We start from the raw sequence: 13,498 nt of genomic DNA on the forward strand, positions 1-13,498 counted from the left end.
GTAAGTTGGCGGTGCTGCCCGCGGGGTAAGTTGGCGGTACTATTTACGGTGCAAAAATAGTCATCAAAAGTTTTTGGCGTAGGACTACGTCTTTGTTTTCGATATGGGGGTGCACTCTGCAAATTCTACAAAAATGGCATGTAACGAAAAGTGGTCCAATTTTAAACGCATATAATTCAGCCATCTCACGATAAATTTTCAAATTTTTTGCACAAATCGCCCCGAAATACTTCTAAGAATAGATTCCAATAGATAAACCCAAAGATTTTTGATATCATAGCATTAAAAAATTAAATAATATACAACCTTGTCAAAATATCGCGCATTAACACACAGAAGATAGCGCTTCCCAAGCCCTGTACGACGGATTGGTATACCTAGCGCGCAACGCTTCTATGAATGACGTCATCATCGACTATTTAAAGAACGGACTTGGCCAGACACGCTCAGTTCCCTGTTGAACGGCTGGCGAAGCAGATCACTGCGCTCTGTTTTTTACAACCAGTGTAGCTGAGCTGGAAGTCCGTTACACTGGCTGTGGAGGGACGCTGCCCTGTGTCGTCCAACAGGCGACCGCTCCAACTGCTTCCTAAATGCCGCTGTAATGTTGCCAGTAAATTTTTGGTTTAACTAGCACATGTATTTGCTATTTGCGCTTGAAATTAAGTAATGTAGTGGTAGTAATAAGCTTCCCATTTTGGTTTAAACGCAAGCATTCTGTAATTTAAAAGGAATTTTACGGAACTTGGTGAATTTGGCCCCACTTGCAACTGATATAATCAACCTGCACAAAGTGTTGCATAACGCAGGGCTGTTTTTTGGAACAAAATTATGTGTTATCATTCAGCCCTTCGCTATGCAAAATCACGATATTATGACAGATGGGCTAAGCGTGGCCGTTCCTTTCAATCGGGAAAGGCCGCGTAGAATTTTGGTGAAATGCGCTAATAGTGGTGGTACTAGTTGTCTCTTTCGTTCTACCCATCATCCTGACTCATTTTGCATTGTACGCTTGGGTTTAATGTTTGGCGTCAATGTGTTGGTAGGTAGGGGAACTGGCGGTAAAATGAACACGTTAAGCAAAGTCATTATTTTCTAACTAATAAGTGAATGAGATATTACAATCACCTTATGTTTCTTGTTAGACATGTTTTGTACATATCTGGTAAAAATACTTCGTCATAAACACATTTTTTCAAACACAATTCTTGATTTCTAAACATGTCCAAAAATGAGACATGTTTATAGCGAGTGGGTAAAATGAACATCTGGCGGTGTTAAAATGAACAGCTTCTGGTGACCTGCAAAATGTCCTGTATGTATGCAATGCGCAGCGTTGGAAAGCATTTTCCGATCAATGCTAATATCCCAACAAATCATGAGCTTTGCATACACACAGGTCATTTTGCAGACAAAAAAAATTGTCACGGAAGAATTGAATTTTCATGACGTAATATTAACCATTTTACAATCCTGTGACATCGAAACACATCTACAAACTTGTGGTTATCCATGGGTGTTTGAACTTTTAGGATCTGTTTGAGAGCAACTAGAAAGCTTGTTCTACACATGAGATATGATTATATTGTCTAAAATTTGATTTTTCTTCACCGGTCCGGATGTTTTTTTTCCCACACACTAAGTACTAAGAAAATAAATATTTTACATTAAGTAGTATAGTCCTACGTCTACAGTTCGTGCAACCCCATAGGGCTGTCCCTTGTAGTTTTATTTCTGAAATTCGCATCAAAGTAAGAAAATCTTTTTCTTGTGTATCTCGTCACTACAGGAAATATTTACTTCGGCCAATCGCCTGAAGAATTTCGAAAATTTGCTATTGAATATGGAGTACGCGTCAAAGTCAATATTCCGGGGTATTGAGACTGAAATATAATAGCAAATGTCGGTTAATATATAGTTTTATTGAGAAGCCATTCAGCACGTTCCAAAGGGACCCATGAAGTATTTGATTCTCCATTTGATTGCTTATTTTATGGTATATCTGCACATACCGCCAACTTACCCCGGGGCCGGGGTAAGTTGGCGGGTTTTCCGCGTCACATATTTTTGTCTCTAAAAAGAGAGAGAATGCAACCAACATTTTAATATTTTTTTTTTTCAGAGATGTTGCCAAGAGTCTGCCCTTCCATGCCACGTGTTCTATTTTGAAAATTCTAGCTACATCAAAGCGGTAAAAAATGAAAACTAACACCGTCAGCTAGACCCGGTCTCCCCTACTATGGAACGAAAGAGAAGGCAAGAATAGGAAAGCAAGAAATATACGGTGGTAAATGTGCGTCAAGTTGATGGAAAAATGATGCGAGCATTGATACTCACACTAGCGCGTCGTTCTTTTTTTACTTTTATATAGCACAAGTGCAGCGTGCTACACAGTAAACTGAATGTACCTAGAGAATTGGTACTAGCGCTTTACCCAAACAAAAGGTATTATTTACCAACTAATAGATGGAAATCTCTATACTATGTATTCTTTTCCAAGTATAAGATAGTCATAATTGATTCGTAATTACCTAATTTAGGTAGAGTGAATATACCCACTTCTAAGTTCGTGCACTTTTCTGGATGTCTAAGTAAATTGAACCTAAATTCCACAAAACTGCACATACTCAGCAGTAGGTAACTTGAATCCACCTAAAATTTGGTAATTAGTTATCAAATCTCAGCGGATGTTACATAAAAGTAGATAAATATTATAGGGATTGGAACCTATTCGCAGGTAATTTGTACCCATTTTATGGGTACTACGCCACTACCAATTTTCTAGGTATATCCAATTTACCGTGTAGTTGTCGCTGTGTTAGTGAGTGCTCTCGCTCAGCGTGGCACGTGCTGCTTGCGATCTCGAACTCATCGAACACACTAGCAAAGCAAATTAAATGAAAGTCTTAAGCTCGATTCAGACGATACGTCAGCTTCCGTCAACGGAACGTCAGGATAAGTTAAATGCGTTTCTCGTGTGCCCGTTCACACATGCCGTACGTTAAAACGTTCCGTGCCGTTGATGTTGTGTGTGAAAGCCTCCATTTAACCGCATGTAGCTAATCTTGACGTTCCATACCATGGCACAACATCCGTACCATGACATTTTGTTATGAAATGTGAAGACATTTGAAAAATATACCTGGTATCCCAGGTTTCAACATCAATGACGTTTCAAGGTAGTCAATGTTTTTTTCTGGTTTTCAAACTAAAAATTTAAAAGTTAGAACATGTAGTGGAAAAATAAAAAATAATCGAAAAATGAAAAATTCAAATTACATATCTATTTAGTAGATACATTGCACTGTCTTGGTACTGTCAATCAAGATATTTTTGTCTGGGAATGTTTTCAAAAGCATTTGTTGCATTTTTGGAACAATCACGGTTATTCCGTACTGTTTTGGCCAAACCATACAGGAATTTTTCGTGAAGTGATCGATCATGATATAGTTCCAACAACGTGCCAATTGTTCTTTAGGACAAAAACTCCAAATTCGCCAATAATGCCCACCCGCATAAATGTGTACCATATGCCAACCATTGCATCAAGCGTTTAAAACCCATTTTCAATATGGTTCGTTCAACTATAGATTAACCAATGCTTGGTACAATATCGAACATAACCATTATATTTTTTACAATCTTGACCATACAAACAACGGGTTAAGAATGGTGACCATACCAAAGCTTGGCTGACACTAAGTGGACTGACGCTTTATCCAATTGAGCTATCGCCGTAATATTGTAAAACAAGGTTTTTTGGTCATGCTAAACTACAGGTTTATGGAACAGGGTAAACAGATATAGGAATAACGAATTCCACCAGGAGGGCAATATTAACCTGTGGCACAAAGGTACAATGTAGTATACAAATCTTCAATATAGGCTACACGGAAAATATTGATAATGGTAACCAAAATGAGTATGGTAGTTTAATAGTTGAATTATAATGACGGAATATACCAATAGAGTAGAATGTGGTCAAATAGGTATGGGGGTACAATAGGTATAGGGCATTATCTTTGCTATGTTATTGCAGAGGTCGCTCATCTTGTGTGAATTAGATACACGATAGAGAACATCGTTGACGAATCTCATTTCGGCTGTTACCGTGGATCAGCTGTATTAGTTACGGCGTTCTGCGAAAACGCATTGTCTGTCGTCTTGTGAATAGTACATTTAATCAATTTAAACAGCAAAAGAAAAGAATTAAATAATCTCGAAAAAAATAATCGAGGATAGTAATCAAACCGAAGCAAGAACAGAAAACTCGATTTTCTTTATGAAGAAAATATGATACAATTTTGAGCGGCCCAAAATGAGCATTAACTGTACCGAAAACTTTGCTTCGTATGACGCATACATTAACTGTTCCACGCGTGTATTGTTGTTCCCCTTCCCTGTCAGCATACGACCCACAGATTTTCACTAATGTAGGTCCTGCCTGAAGCGAAACTGAGTCACACTCCAACTCCAACCGCTGTCAAAATGCATGAACTGCCAGCGATTGAGGCCAGAACCCGACCCAGCCCTGGATCCAAGCAAAAACGGCATTAGGTGGCTCGTAACCCGGTTGACACCACGGGGAGGTAAGGGATAGGAGTCCTTTATCAGAGGCGAATGGCGGCATAGGTTGGCCTCAAATTGCACGATAATACAGCTTTACCAACCTGTTAAAACGACCGAGTAATGGACAGCAGAAAAAGTAATCAAAGATGTAACTCTCATTGTTACTTATTACTTAATCTAATTTTTAATGTAGAATACATTTAAGCTTTCAATATAGGGGTCCCGTTTCAAAATATCGGCTGCGGCACCGCGTCAGATTTTGAACGTTAATAACTTTTATCATACTTAACAGAATGATTTGATTTTTAGGCCAATTTGTTGAAAATATGTTCCTCTATGCTGTATTAAAATTTTAAGTATGTATAACATGCACTAATAACAAAAAATTGTGTTTTGAAAAATCTTTCGAAAACGACTCGGAAAAGTGAAAATTTTCAGCCCATCCCGCACAGAGCCGTCAAAATGGTGGACCAACCGAACAATAAAATAATGAAAAGTTTATATATAGGTCCACTACATGTTTGTTTTATGATTATTCGTATTTGGTTGCTTGACGAGAGCAGTTAGTGGGGGAAAGACGGCATACTCCTTTGGTTAGGCCATTAGAAGCCGGACGGAAAGGAAAGGCTCACGCACGGCACGAGAACGAGCGAGAAAGCGATAGTAGTGCATATTAGCCCGATTATATAAATATCTGTCGGTCGGTTTTTCTCATTCGTATTCGTTCAAGTACTAGCAAGCAGCCAGTCCACCGAAGTAAAGCAGTTGGCAATGACGACGGTCCGAAAAAGTGCCCCAGCTACTGGTGACTCATCGGAACTGTCGCCCTGCAAGAATTTCGCCCCAACTAAAGGGCAACTAATCTGTAGGCTATCGTTCCAGCGTCTATATAAGAAATACGATGTGTGGAACGAAAGAAAGAGAATTTAAATTATCCTCTCTCGCTCGTTTTCGTGCACTGCTTTTCCATTCCTTTCTGCTGCTAATACCATCATAACTTAAACGAATGTGCATGTTCCCCCACCATCTCATGGCCAGTGTTGCCACAATTGCATGTTGCTATTACACTTTGAATTATTTTATCGATCCTCTCTAGTATTGATAAAATATAGAACGTGCAAAGTACACTAGTCGCATGCTTTTATTCGAACTTTTTGGCAGCCTCCGTTGATTAACTGCATAAATCGATTTGTTTGTGCAGCTCCTTGCTAGTAGCAAACTAAATAGCCTTTATCAGCGCTAACAAATAACACAAAAGAATTTAAATTTGTGAAAATATTTTCCTTCCTTCTTTTCAAATCTGTAACATTCTTTGAAAATATTGTTTGAATGTTGTTATTGAAAAACTGAACATGCAAGTTTGCTAGCACTGGCCACTACATTGAAGGCGATGGAAAGACAGAATATTCGTTTTGGTTATGCTAGTATTGGTAGCCGAACGGAAAGGAAAGGCGCAGGAATGGAACGAAAACGAGCGAGAGAGCGATAGTAGTGCTTTCTCGTGTGTTTATATATGAATATTGGTCAGTCGGTTTTTCTCATCATTCGTATTCGTTCAAGCACTAGCAAGCAGCCAGTCCACCGAAGGAAAGCAGTTGGCAATGGCGATGGACGGAAACAGTGCCCCAGCTACTGGTGACTCATCGGAACTGTCGCCCTGCAAGAATTTCGCCCCAACTAAAGGGCAACTAATCTGTAGGCTATCGTTCCAGCGTCTGGTTCGTGAGATTGTACAGGACTGCAAAGTCGAGCTACGCTTACAAACCTCAGTCGTAATGATGCCCCGAGAAGCCAACGATGCCTACTGGTTCGAGAATGCAAAATAGTGCGCCTGGTTTGTTCGAGAATGCAAAATACTGCACCAAACGCATAACTTTCAGGCCAAATATATTAAACTGGCTCACCGTGTCGCGGGGAGTGCGTCTGAATTATGCTCCCGCAATAAAACAATAAACGGTTCTTTTCAGGACCAATTAATTGTGTTCTAATAAGAGTTAAACTGAAATATCCATTTGAGGTGTTTAACAATTTTCAGCAAGTAGGTTAGAAATACGATATGTGGATAGAAAGAGAATTTAAATTATCCTCGCTCGTTTTCGCGCACTGCTTTTCCATTCCTTTCTGCTGCTAATACATCATAAATTAAACGAATGTGCGTGTTCCCCACCATCCCATGGCCAGTGTTGCCACAATTGCATGTTGCTATTACACTTTGAATTATTTTTTCGATTCTCTCTAGTGTTGATAAAATATAGAACGTGCAAAGTACACTAGTCGCGTGCTTTTATTCGAACTTTTTGGCAGCCTCCTTTGATTAACTGCATAAATCATTAGATTTAAATTAACGTCTCGAAGTGAAGTCACGATGCTCCGGTTATGTCACAGACATTACCCACCCATCTTTTTTTAGTTTAGTAGAGCGAATACGAATTACTATCGCTCTCTCGCTTGCTCGTTTTCGGGCTATGTTCCTTTTCATTCTTTCCTGCTACTAATACTAGCATAATCAAAACGAATGTGCGTCTTCCCACCATCCATTTAGTGAGCAGTGTTGCCAAACGCATTTTCAGTTTTTCATCAATAACATTTCAACAATATTTTCAAAGAATGCTGTAGATTCGAAAAAAAGAAAAATAGTTGGTGATGGAAAAGAATTCCCAATTAGAATTTTTAACCATAATTATAACGAATCATTTGAAAATTTCACATGCAAACGTAATTTCGTTGCATATCATTAGATTTGGATTAACGTCACAAGTGTAGTTACGACACTCCAGTTATGTCGCAGACATTACCCACCCATCTTTTAATGTAGAATATTTAGTCTAGAAATCAGAATGTTCCAATGGTCGTTTCAGGCGACTTCAACATAGATGTTTCAAAACAAGAGAATTTGAAATTTGTTTATTTTATGAATGAATGTTTCAAGCTTCGTTTGATCTCTGATCCATCACAAGCAACTACACTTGCAGGCACATGCATTGATCTTGTATTTGTCAAAAACGTCAATGCAGAAACCCGAAGATATATTTCGTACTTTTCATATCACAGATCAATACTTTTTTTAATTGATCCAGTGGTTTAATTTCAAATGTAAACAACGCTTGAAAAATTATAACCGGTTGACGACCTACACCTACACCAATCATGTCAGAATCACCTCCTGGACAACAGCTAAGCCCGGAAATAGTAAGAAGTCAGAAGCATCCAACGAAAATCGAAGCCAGCGCATCTCCCCACCAAGGCCAACAACGCCAACAAAAACGGTCCTTGTCAGGACCACCATCATTTTTGTAAAGAATAATTTGAAATATTCCTCGCCCAAATCACCTTTTGTCCGAAAATTCCAATGAATATCAACATATTTGAAGAACGTGTTCCTTATGTATTCTACATCTCTCCGGTTATGTCGCAGACATTACCCACCCATCTTTTTTTTTTCTAAAAAGATATTTTTGTTTATTTATGGCGGTGCTCAGATTTTTTCATCTGCGTCCCTTACTACTTATTTTCATAAAGAGATTTATCAGCAGTGCTTTCTTTTCCAATCGAGCTGACATTTCTCTAAACTGAGCAAACTAATTTCTTTGATTGTTGAGTGTTTATTTGACTAATTAGGAAACTAATCCACTGGGTATTTAATGCGCCAGAAGAATTCGAAACTAGTTACCAATTTTCGGCTGTCAAATCGGTACGAAGAACAAATCAATATTAATTCGTCAAAAGGGCGAAAGTGTTTTTTGTAAACAAACTTGTTTCGCTCATTAGTCTGCTCCAGAGTGGAATTTCATGAAAGATATGCGGTAATGTAAATTTTTACCCTCCGTAGAAGTAATTTCAATTGTTTTCTGCTTCGAAATTATAGTAAATTAAGAGAAACCATCAAAATAAAAGTTTGTTTACAAATCTTATTCGCCCTTTTGCAAATTTAATATGGAAATGTTTTATTGTCATATTCATTGGTTTACTTTTAGTCCATGAAATCATCAACAAATTACAATAATTGTTCTCATTGTATTGGGTACTTGCATACGCATGTACTACACTATATTACTGTCACGTTAACCACATTTCTTCATGAGTATAAAAATATTGTAGCTTGATTATTATTAGTTTCTTTTCGTTCTTATTGTTTTCAATCTTGTTTCAGTAATTAGCGTAAAAAACGCGCACATGTCATCGGTTGTATATCCGACATACAAAACTAGTAGTTTCAGATACTTCGGTAGGGCTACTGCTTAACAACGCGCGCGAATAATTATAACATAAGAATCAATGGTCCGCGGAGAAAGAAGCCAATACATAATTGTTATTAATAATAATACCAAAATTTATGCACGATAAATAATGCCTGTATTACGAAACCTTTAATCACATTAATGTCTCAAGACGCTCAAAGTAATCGTTTTTCATTATATTGTATTGTTTTTGGAATGCCGTGTTTCGTCGGAATGAAAGAGTATGGAAAAATAAAATCGTTCACCTGCCGTTTGATTCAATTAAACATAAGCAACACTCACGACTGTCGTCTGTCCGGGTTAAAGTTGCTTTTTTTTACAAACCGAGCATATCAAAATTAATTCAATAAACGATAAATCTATCATAAATTCTCGGTTGCCAAGAATACATACATGGTAACACTACATCCCTTTAATAAAAATTCCTTCCCGTGGCAATCGTCGAGATGCAAAGGTATACAAAGTCCATAACAACGTTTGTTACACTAACATTCCTTCCCTTTCCCGATGACTGTAAGGACGTGACCGACGCCGTTATTGACATTTAAAAGAATAACCAGCGCGCATTTAGTTATGTTTGACCAATTTTTATCCGTTCTACCCTTTTGTAAATAAGAACTATGCGGTTAATTATGAATAACATATTGGCTTTATGAGTATAGTCCCTTGAATTTCTGCGTGGAAACATTTTACAAACAGTACAATATTGGTTGAATTATCATCGTTTTTTTTACTCCCTCCGAATTATACCATTCCAGTGTTTTATTGAAACTATATGAATAATAGTTTAAACTCATATTCCAGGCACGCTCAACCATAAAAATGTTGTTTTACGTAATCCAATGTAAATTTACACTTATCTTTTTCCACCCTTTCAGCACCCGCCTGGGCCTGGACGGTTCCGCAAAGCCAGGCAGATCCGGTTTAAGCGTTTAAAAAATTAAGAACCCGAAAGCTAACATTGGCGGCGAGCAATGGACGAGAAAATTATGGCAAAAAGTGCTAATCCCGTGCAGTGCGCTTCAGAAACTACCGAGTCCGGACCGAGCGCCGAGTGACTGTAGCCTGTATAGTCCCTACATAGCGGACCGGATCCGGGGTGATTCGAGGTGGTGTGTTTGGTGCAAAGTAGTGACAGAGCGGAATAGGACAGTTGTGGCGGGAAAAAAAGTTAAAAAGGGTTTTCAACTAATACGTGAGTACCGGTTGGCAGTAATAAGAATATGGGTAAACTCCCAGTTTTTGCTTTTTCTGGCGGTGAAAATTCAATTTATGGTCAGCAGAATGGGAGTTACTTTATGTTAGCTTAACACTCATGGATAATGGCGTTTTAATTGCATGCAATGTGTTGACTAGATGGATCATTTGGTTTTAATTGCGTGTAAGCTTTCATTTCTAGATGTTTTTGAAACGCTGAACGTTCCAAATCTCATTACAATCATAGTTAAACGATTTTTTTCACTTTCTTACAGAAAACAACCAGTGAAGTGAATCTACCCTACCAGAATTGCGCGTTTTTTCTATAGTTTAGTGATTGAGTGCTCAAGTGAAGATATATCATCGTAGAAAATAGTGCAAAATGTGTGCTAATGTAAACGAATCAATCTCCTTCGGAGTGGAAACCGCTGTCGTCAGCAACCGTTCCCAGATCGACTCCGACGGTACCAGATGCGGCGATGGCAACGGTAGCATCAGAAACAGCCGCAACAGCAGTAGCAATCGCAATCAACTAAGCACAGTTAATTGCTTGGTGCCCCGATTCTTCCCAGCTCGTCTGCAGCTTGATTTTGTCCTTTTCGCCATGCTCAGCTGTTGCCTGTTGCCACTGATGTTACTGGTTCCAGCGACGGATGCCGCCATTTCCAATAGAGGTAAGTCCTGCTCCAATATGACCATTCTCCGGATCGATGTTGTGCGAGAAACGAGACGACGACGAGGCGACGCTACAACGATTTTCGGTGAATTATTAGCCGAAGCAAAGTCAAAGCTAACGTCAATCTGGCGCTAGATTAGTCCTGTCACTAAGTTAGGGTCGGATTCTGATGACACGAAGGCGAAACACAAATTCCATAGCTAATTTCGTATTTTGATACCCGCATCAAATCGGAATTTAAGGGTGGTTTCAGCTTATGACTGTCAGCATGATGCCAAAGTTTGTTTTTATTTGCTGTGTTTACATATCGATATTAATTCTTCAAAAGGGCCAATGAGATTTTTGTAAACAAACTTCTTTCGCTCGTTACTCCGCTGCCGAGTTGAATTTCACGAATAATACACATGAATCAACATCTTTATTCTTGGTAGAATCAATTTCAAATGTTTTCTGTGTTGAAATTAATACAAAATAAGAGAAATTAGCAAAACAAATGTTTGTTTACAAATCTCACTACCCCTATTCAAAAGTTGATATGGATATTTAGTTTCTCTTTTTACCTACTGTTTAGGTTTTTCTGATCTACTTAGAGCGGCAAACAAAGCGAATAGTGTTTTCGGTCGTTCTTGGCGATGTGTATTGTTTATAATAATGACAACACAAAATATTGCCTAATTACTGATTAGTAAGCCGGGCCTACCTATTGTTTAGAGCAAGCAAAGCTGTTTGTATGCAGCAAATCAATATAATCCCACTAATCTATGAAATTGAATCGAAAAATTACCAACTTCCTACTTTCTATGATCCCCCTGCTAGAACCTCACAATAAATCCTACCAGCAGCTGGCCATCCGCCAATCAAAGATTAATCTACAAATTATTAATAATGAACGTGCAAGCTTCCGTTTTCGTGGTAAATTTTCCGGAAAAGCTTTATCCCTATGGTTGGAAGCAAAAAAGAACATAATCCGATGCAAACCTCAACCAACACCCGGTCGCCCATCGGCTGCTCCCCCATCCATCCCAACAACAACAACGGCAACTATACTATCCCGCACCAGAACCGTGCTCAATTTGGCTCTGTTCCGGATCGGCAAACTTTGTTTATGGAGGAGCACGTTGTATCCACGCGGTTCAGCCACGGGACGAAACGGCCACTGTGACGCACTTGGCGATTGTCAATTTTCCGAATTCATTCCGCCGAAGATCTTCGCAAACGCGGACGAACTTTTTCAATATCGCAACATCATCATCGTTCTCGGCTTCGAATCGAATTCTGGCTTCATCATCCCACCATGGCACGGCACGGCACGGTATCAGATGCTCGGAAGCGTCGGTGTTTCACGCAGCGGATCGACGACGGAGCGACCGAACGACCTATTACCACGACAAGTTTCGGTTGAATTATTATCTGTTCGGGATAGAATTTTCCGTTCGCCTCAATCAATCTACCGTGGGCAGGAAGGCAAGGAAAGGGCGGACATTATAGTTTAGATTATGCTTTCTGGGGGGGCTTTTTTTCTCGTCCGTTGATTCCTCGGCATCGGAATCGAGAAAAATGAACTCCAATGACTGGGCTGTTGTTATCGAGCAAAGAACAAAAAAAGAACTGAAAGAGTTTGAAATGGGGCGGGGAAGGGGGAATATATTAATACTGGCCATCAATAACTGTCACGGACAGTGGGGTGGTGTTTCGGAAAGCTTTTTTTCCTTTCGTTTTCTTAAATATTTTTCTGCTGGGAATTGCGTGATTGATCTGCATTTTATGAACATACTGGCAATGATCAAAATAAATGAGTGTATACCCAAAACAAACTGCTTATGCTGGGATGCATTAGGACATCATGTACCTCTGATCTCGGTAGAATGCTGTGATTTTTCGTGATATTTCGTGATATTGTTCTTGACATTAAAACGAAGCTTGTCTCCGTCAAATTTCCGACACTTTTGATTTAGGGTTGCTTTTGAAATATATCACAATCCGCCGAAATTATTTAGATGCATGGTTGTTTTATTTCGTGGTACAACATACTTAAATTATTATTTAAGTTGTTAAAAAAGTGCCCAATCAAGCGAAATTTAACGCAGACAGTGCACGATCTCGCCGTAAATCCGCAGAAGAACTGTGCTTAAGACGAACATCTTAAGGTATGAAGTCTTTCCCTGGTGTTTTAAACTGTTTTATGGAGTTTTTCATTGGCAAACCCCGGGGCAGTGGATTGTACTGGTGTCGCATTTTCTAGCAGAAGAGCAGACCACTAGACGTGTTTCATTCCCACTTCTGCTAGAAAGTGCAAAACCATCACCGTACAATTCGTAGCTGTTACTCTGTGATTGGCCAAGACAAGCGAAATTGTACAGAGAATCAACGAATGGAGCCTGGAAGTAGCTATCTAGGGTTGCCACCTCTTCGGGTTTGACCCGGAGACTCCGGTTTTTGAGGGTAATCTTCGGACCTCCGTGTTTTAGAGTTAAGAGTTATTTGCTCGATGCTCGAAGATGTCAAGAATTATTTCGGAATTTATTTGAAAAACATCAATTTTTCCATCATTTTAGAATAAAAATATCTCACCGTTTGCCAAAATTTATTATTTTACATCCCACAAAACACCTCAAAATGGTTTAGAAAAGTTAAATTCTTTTAATTTCACCAAATCACCTCACTGTTGCTGATGCTTATAGCTTCTCTACTCTTTCTGTTAGCTGTGTTGAAGAGAAATGCTCGTTCAGCCTATCCTCCACAGCGAGAGTCGATGGTGCTTTTGTATTCTTTGCGAGTAGCCGAGGAAGTGATATTCTATACCAAACTAAACCTACAA

The 13,498-nt window shown here is 39.0% G+C and overlaps 1 protein-coding gene across 1 annotated transcript in view; it reads left to right on the forward strand.

The window, feature by feature from the left end:
• Window positions 1-13,498, forward strand: part of LOC131677095 (limbic system-associated membrane protein-like) — an 825,653-nt gene that overhangs the window by 58,836 nt on the left and 753,319 nt on the right. The window contains exons 2-3 of the mRNA XM_058956682.1: window positions 9,686-10,002; window positions 10,280-10,678. Coding sequence (XP_058812665.1) covers window positions 10,387-10,678 — 292 coding nt within the window. The 5' untranslated portion in view covers window positions 9,686-10,002; window positions 10,280-10,386. The remainder of the gene's footprint in view (window positions 1-9,685; window positions 10,003-10,279; window positions 10,679-13,498) is intronic.

Source organism: Topomyia yanbarensis, chromosome 1 (assembly GCF_030247195.1).
Source record: "Topomyia yanbarensis strain Yona2022 chromosome 1, ASM3024719v1, whole genome shotgun sequence".
NCBI lineage: Eukaryota > Metazoa > Arthropoda > Insecta > Diptera > Culicidae > Topomyia > Topomyia yanbarensis.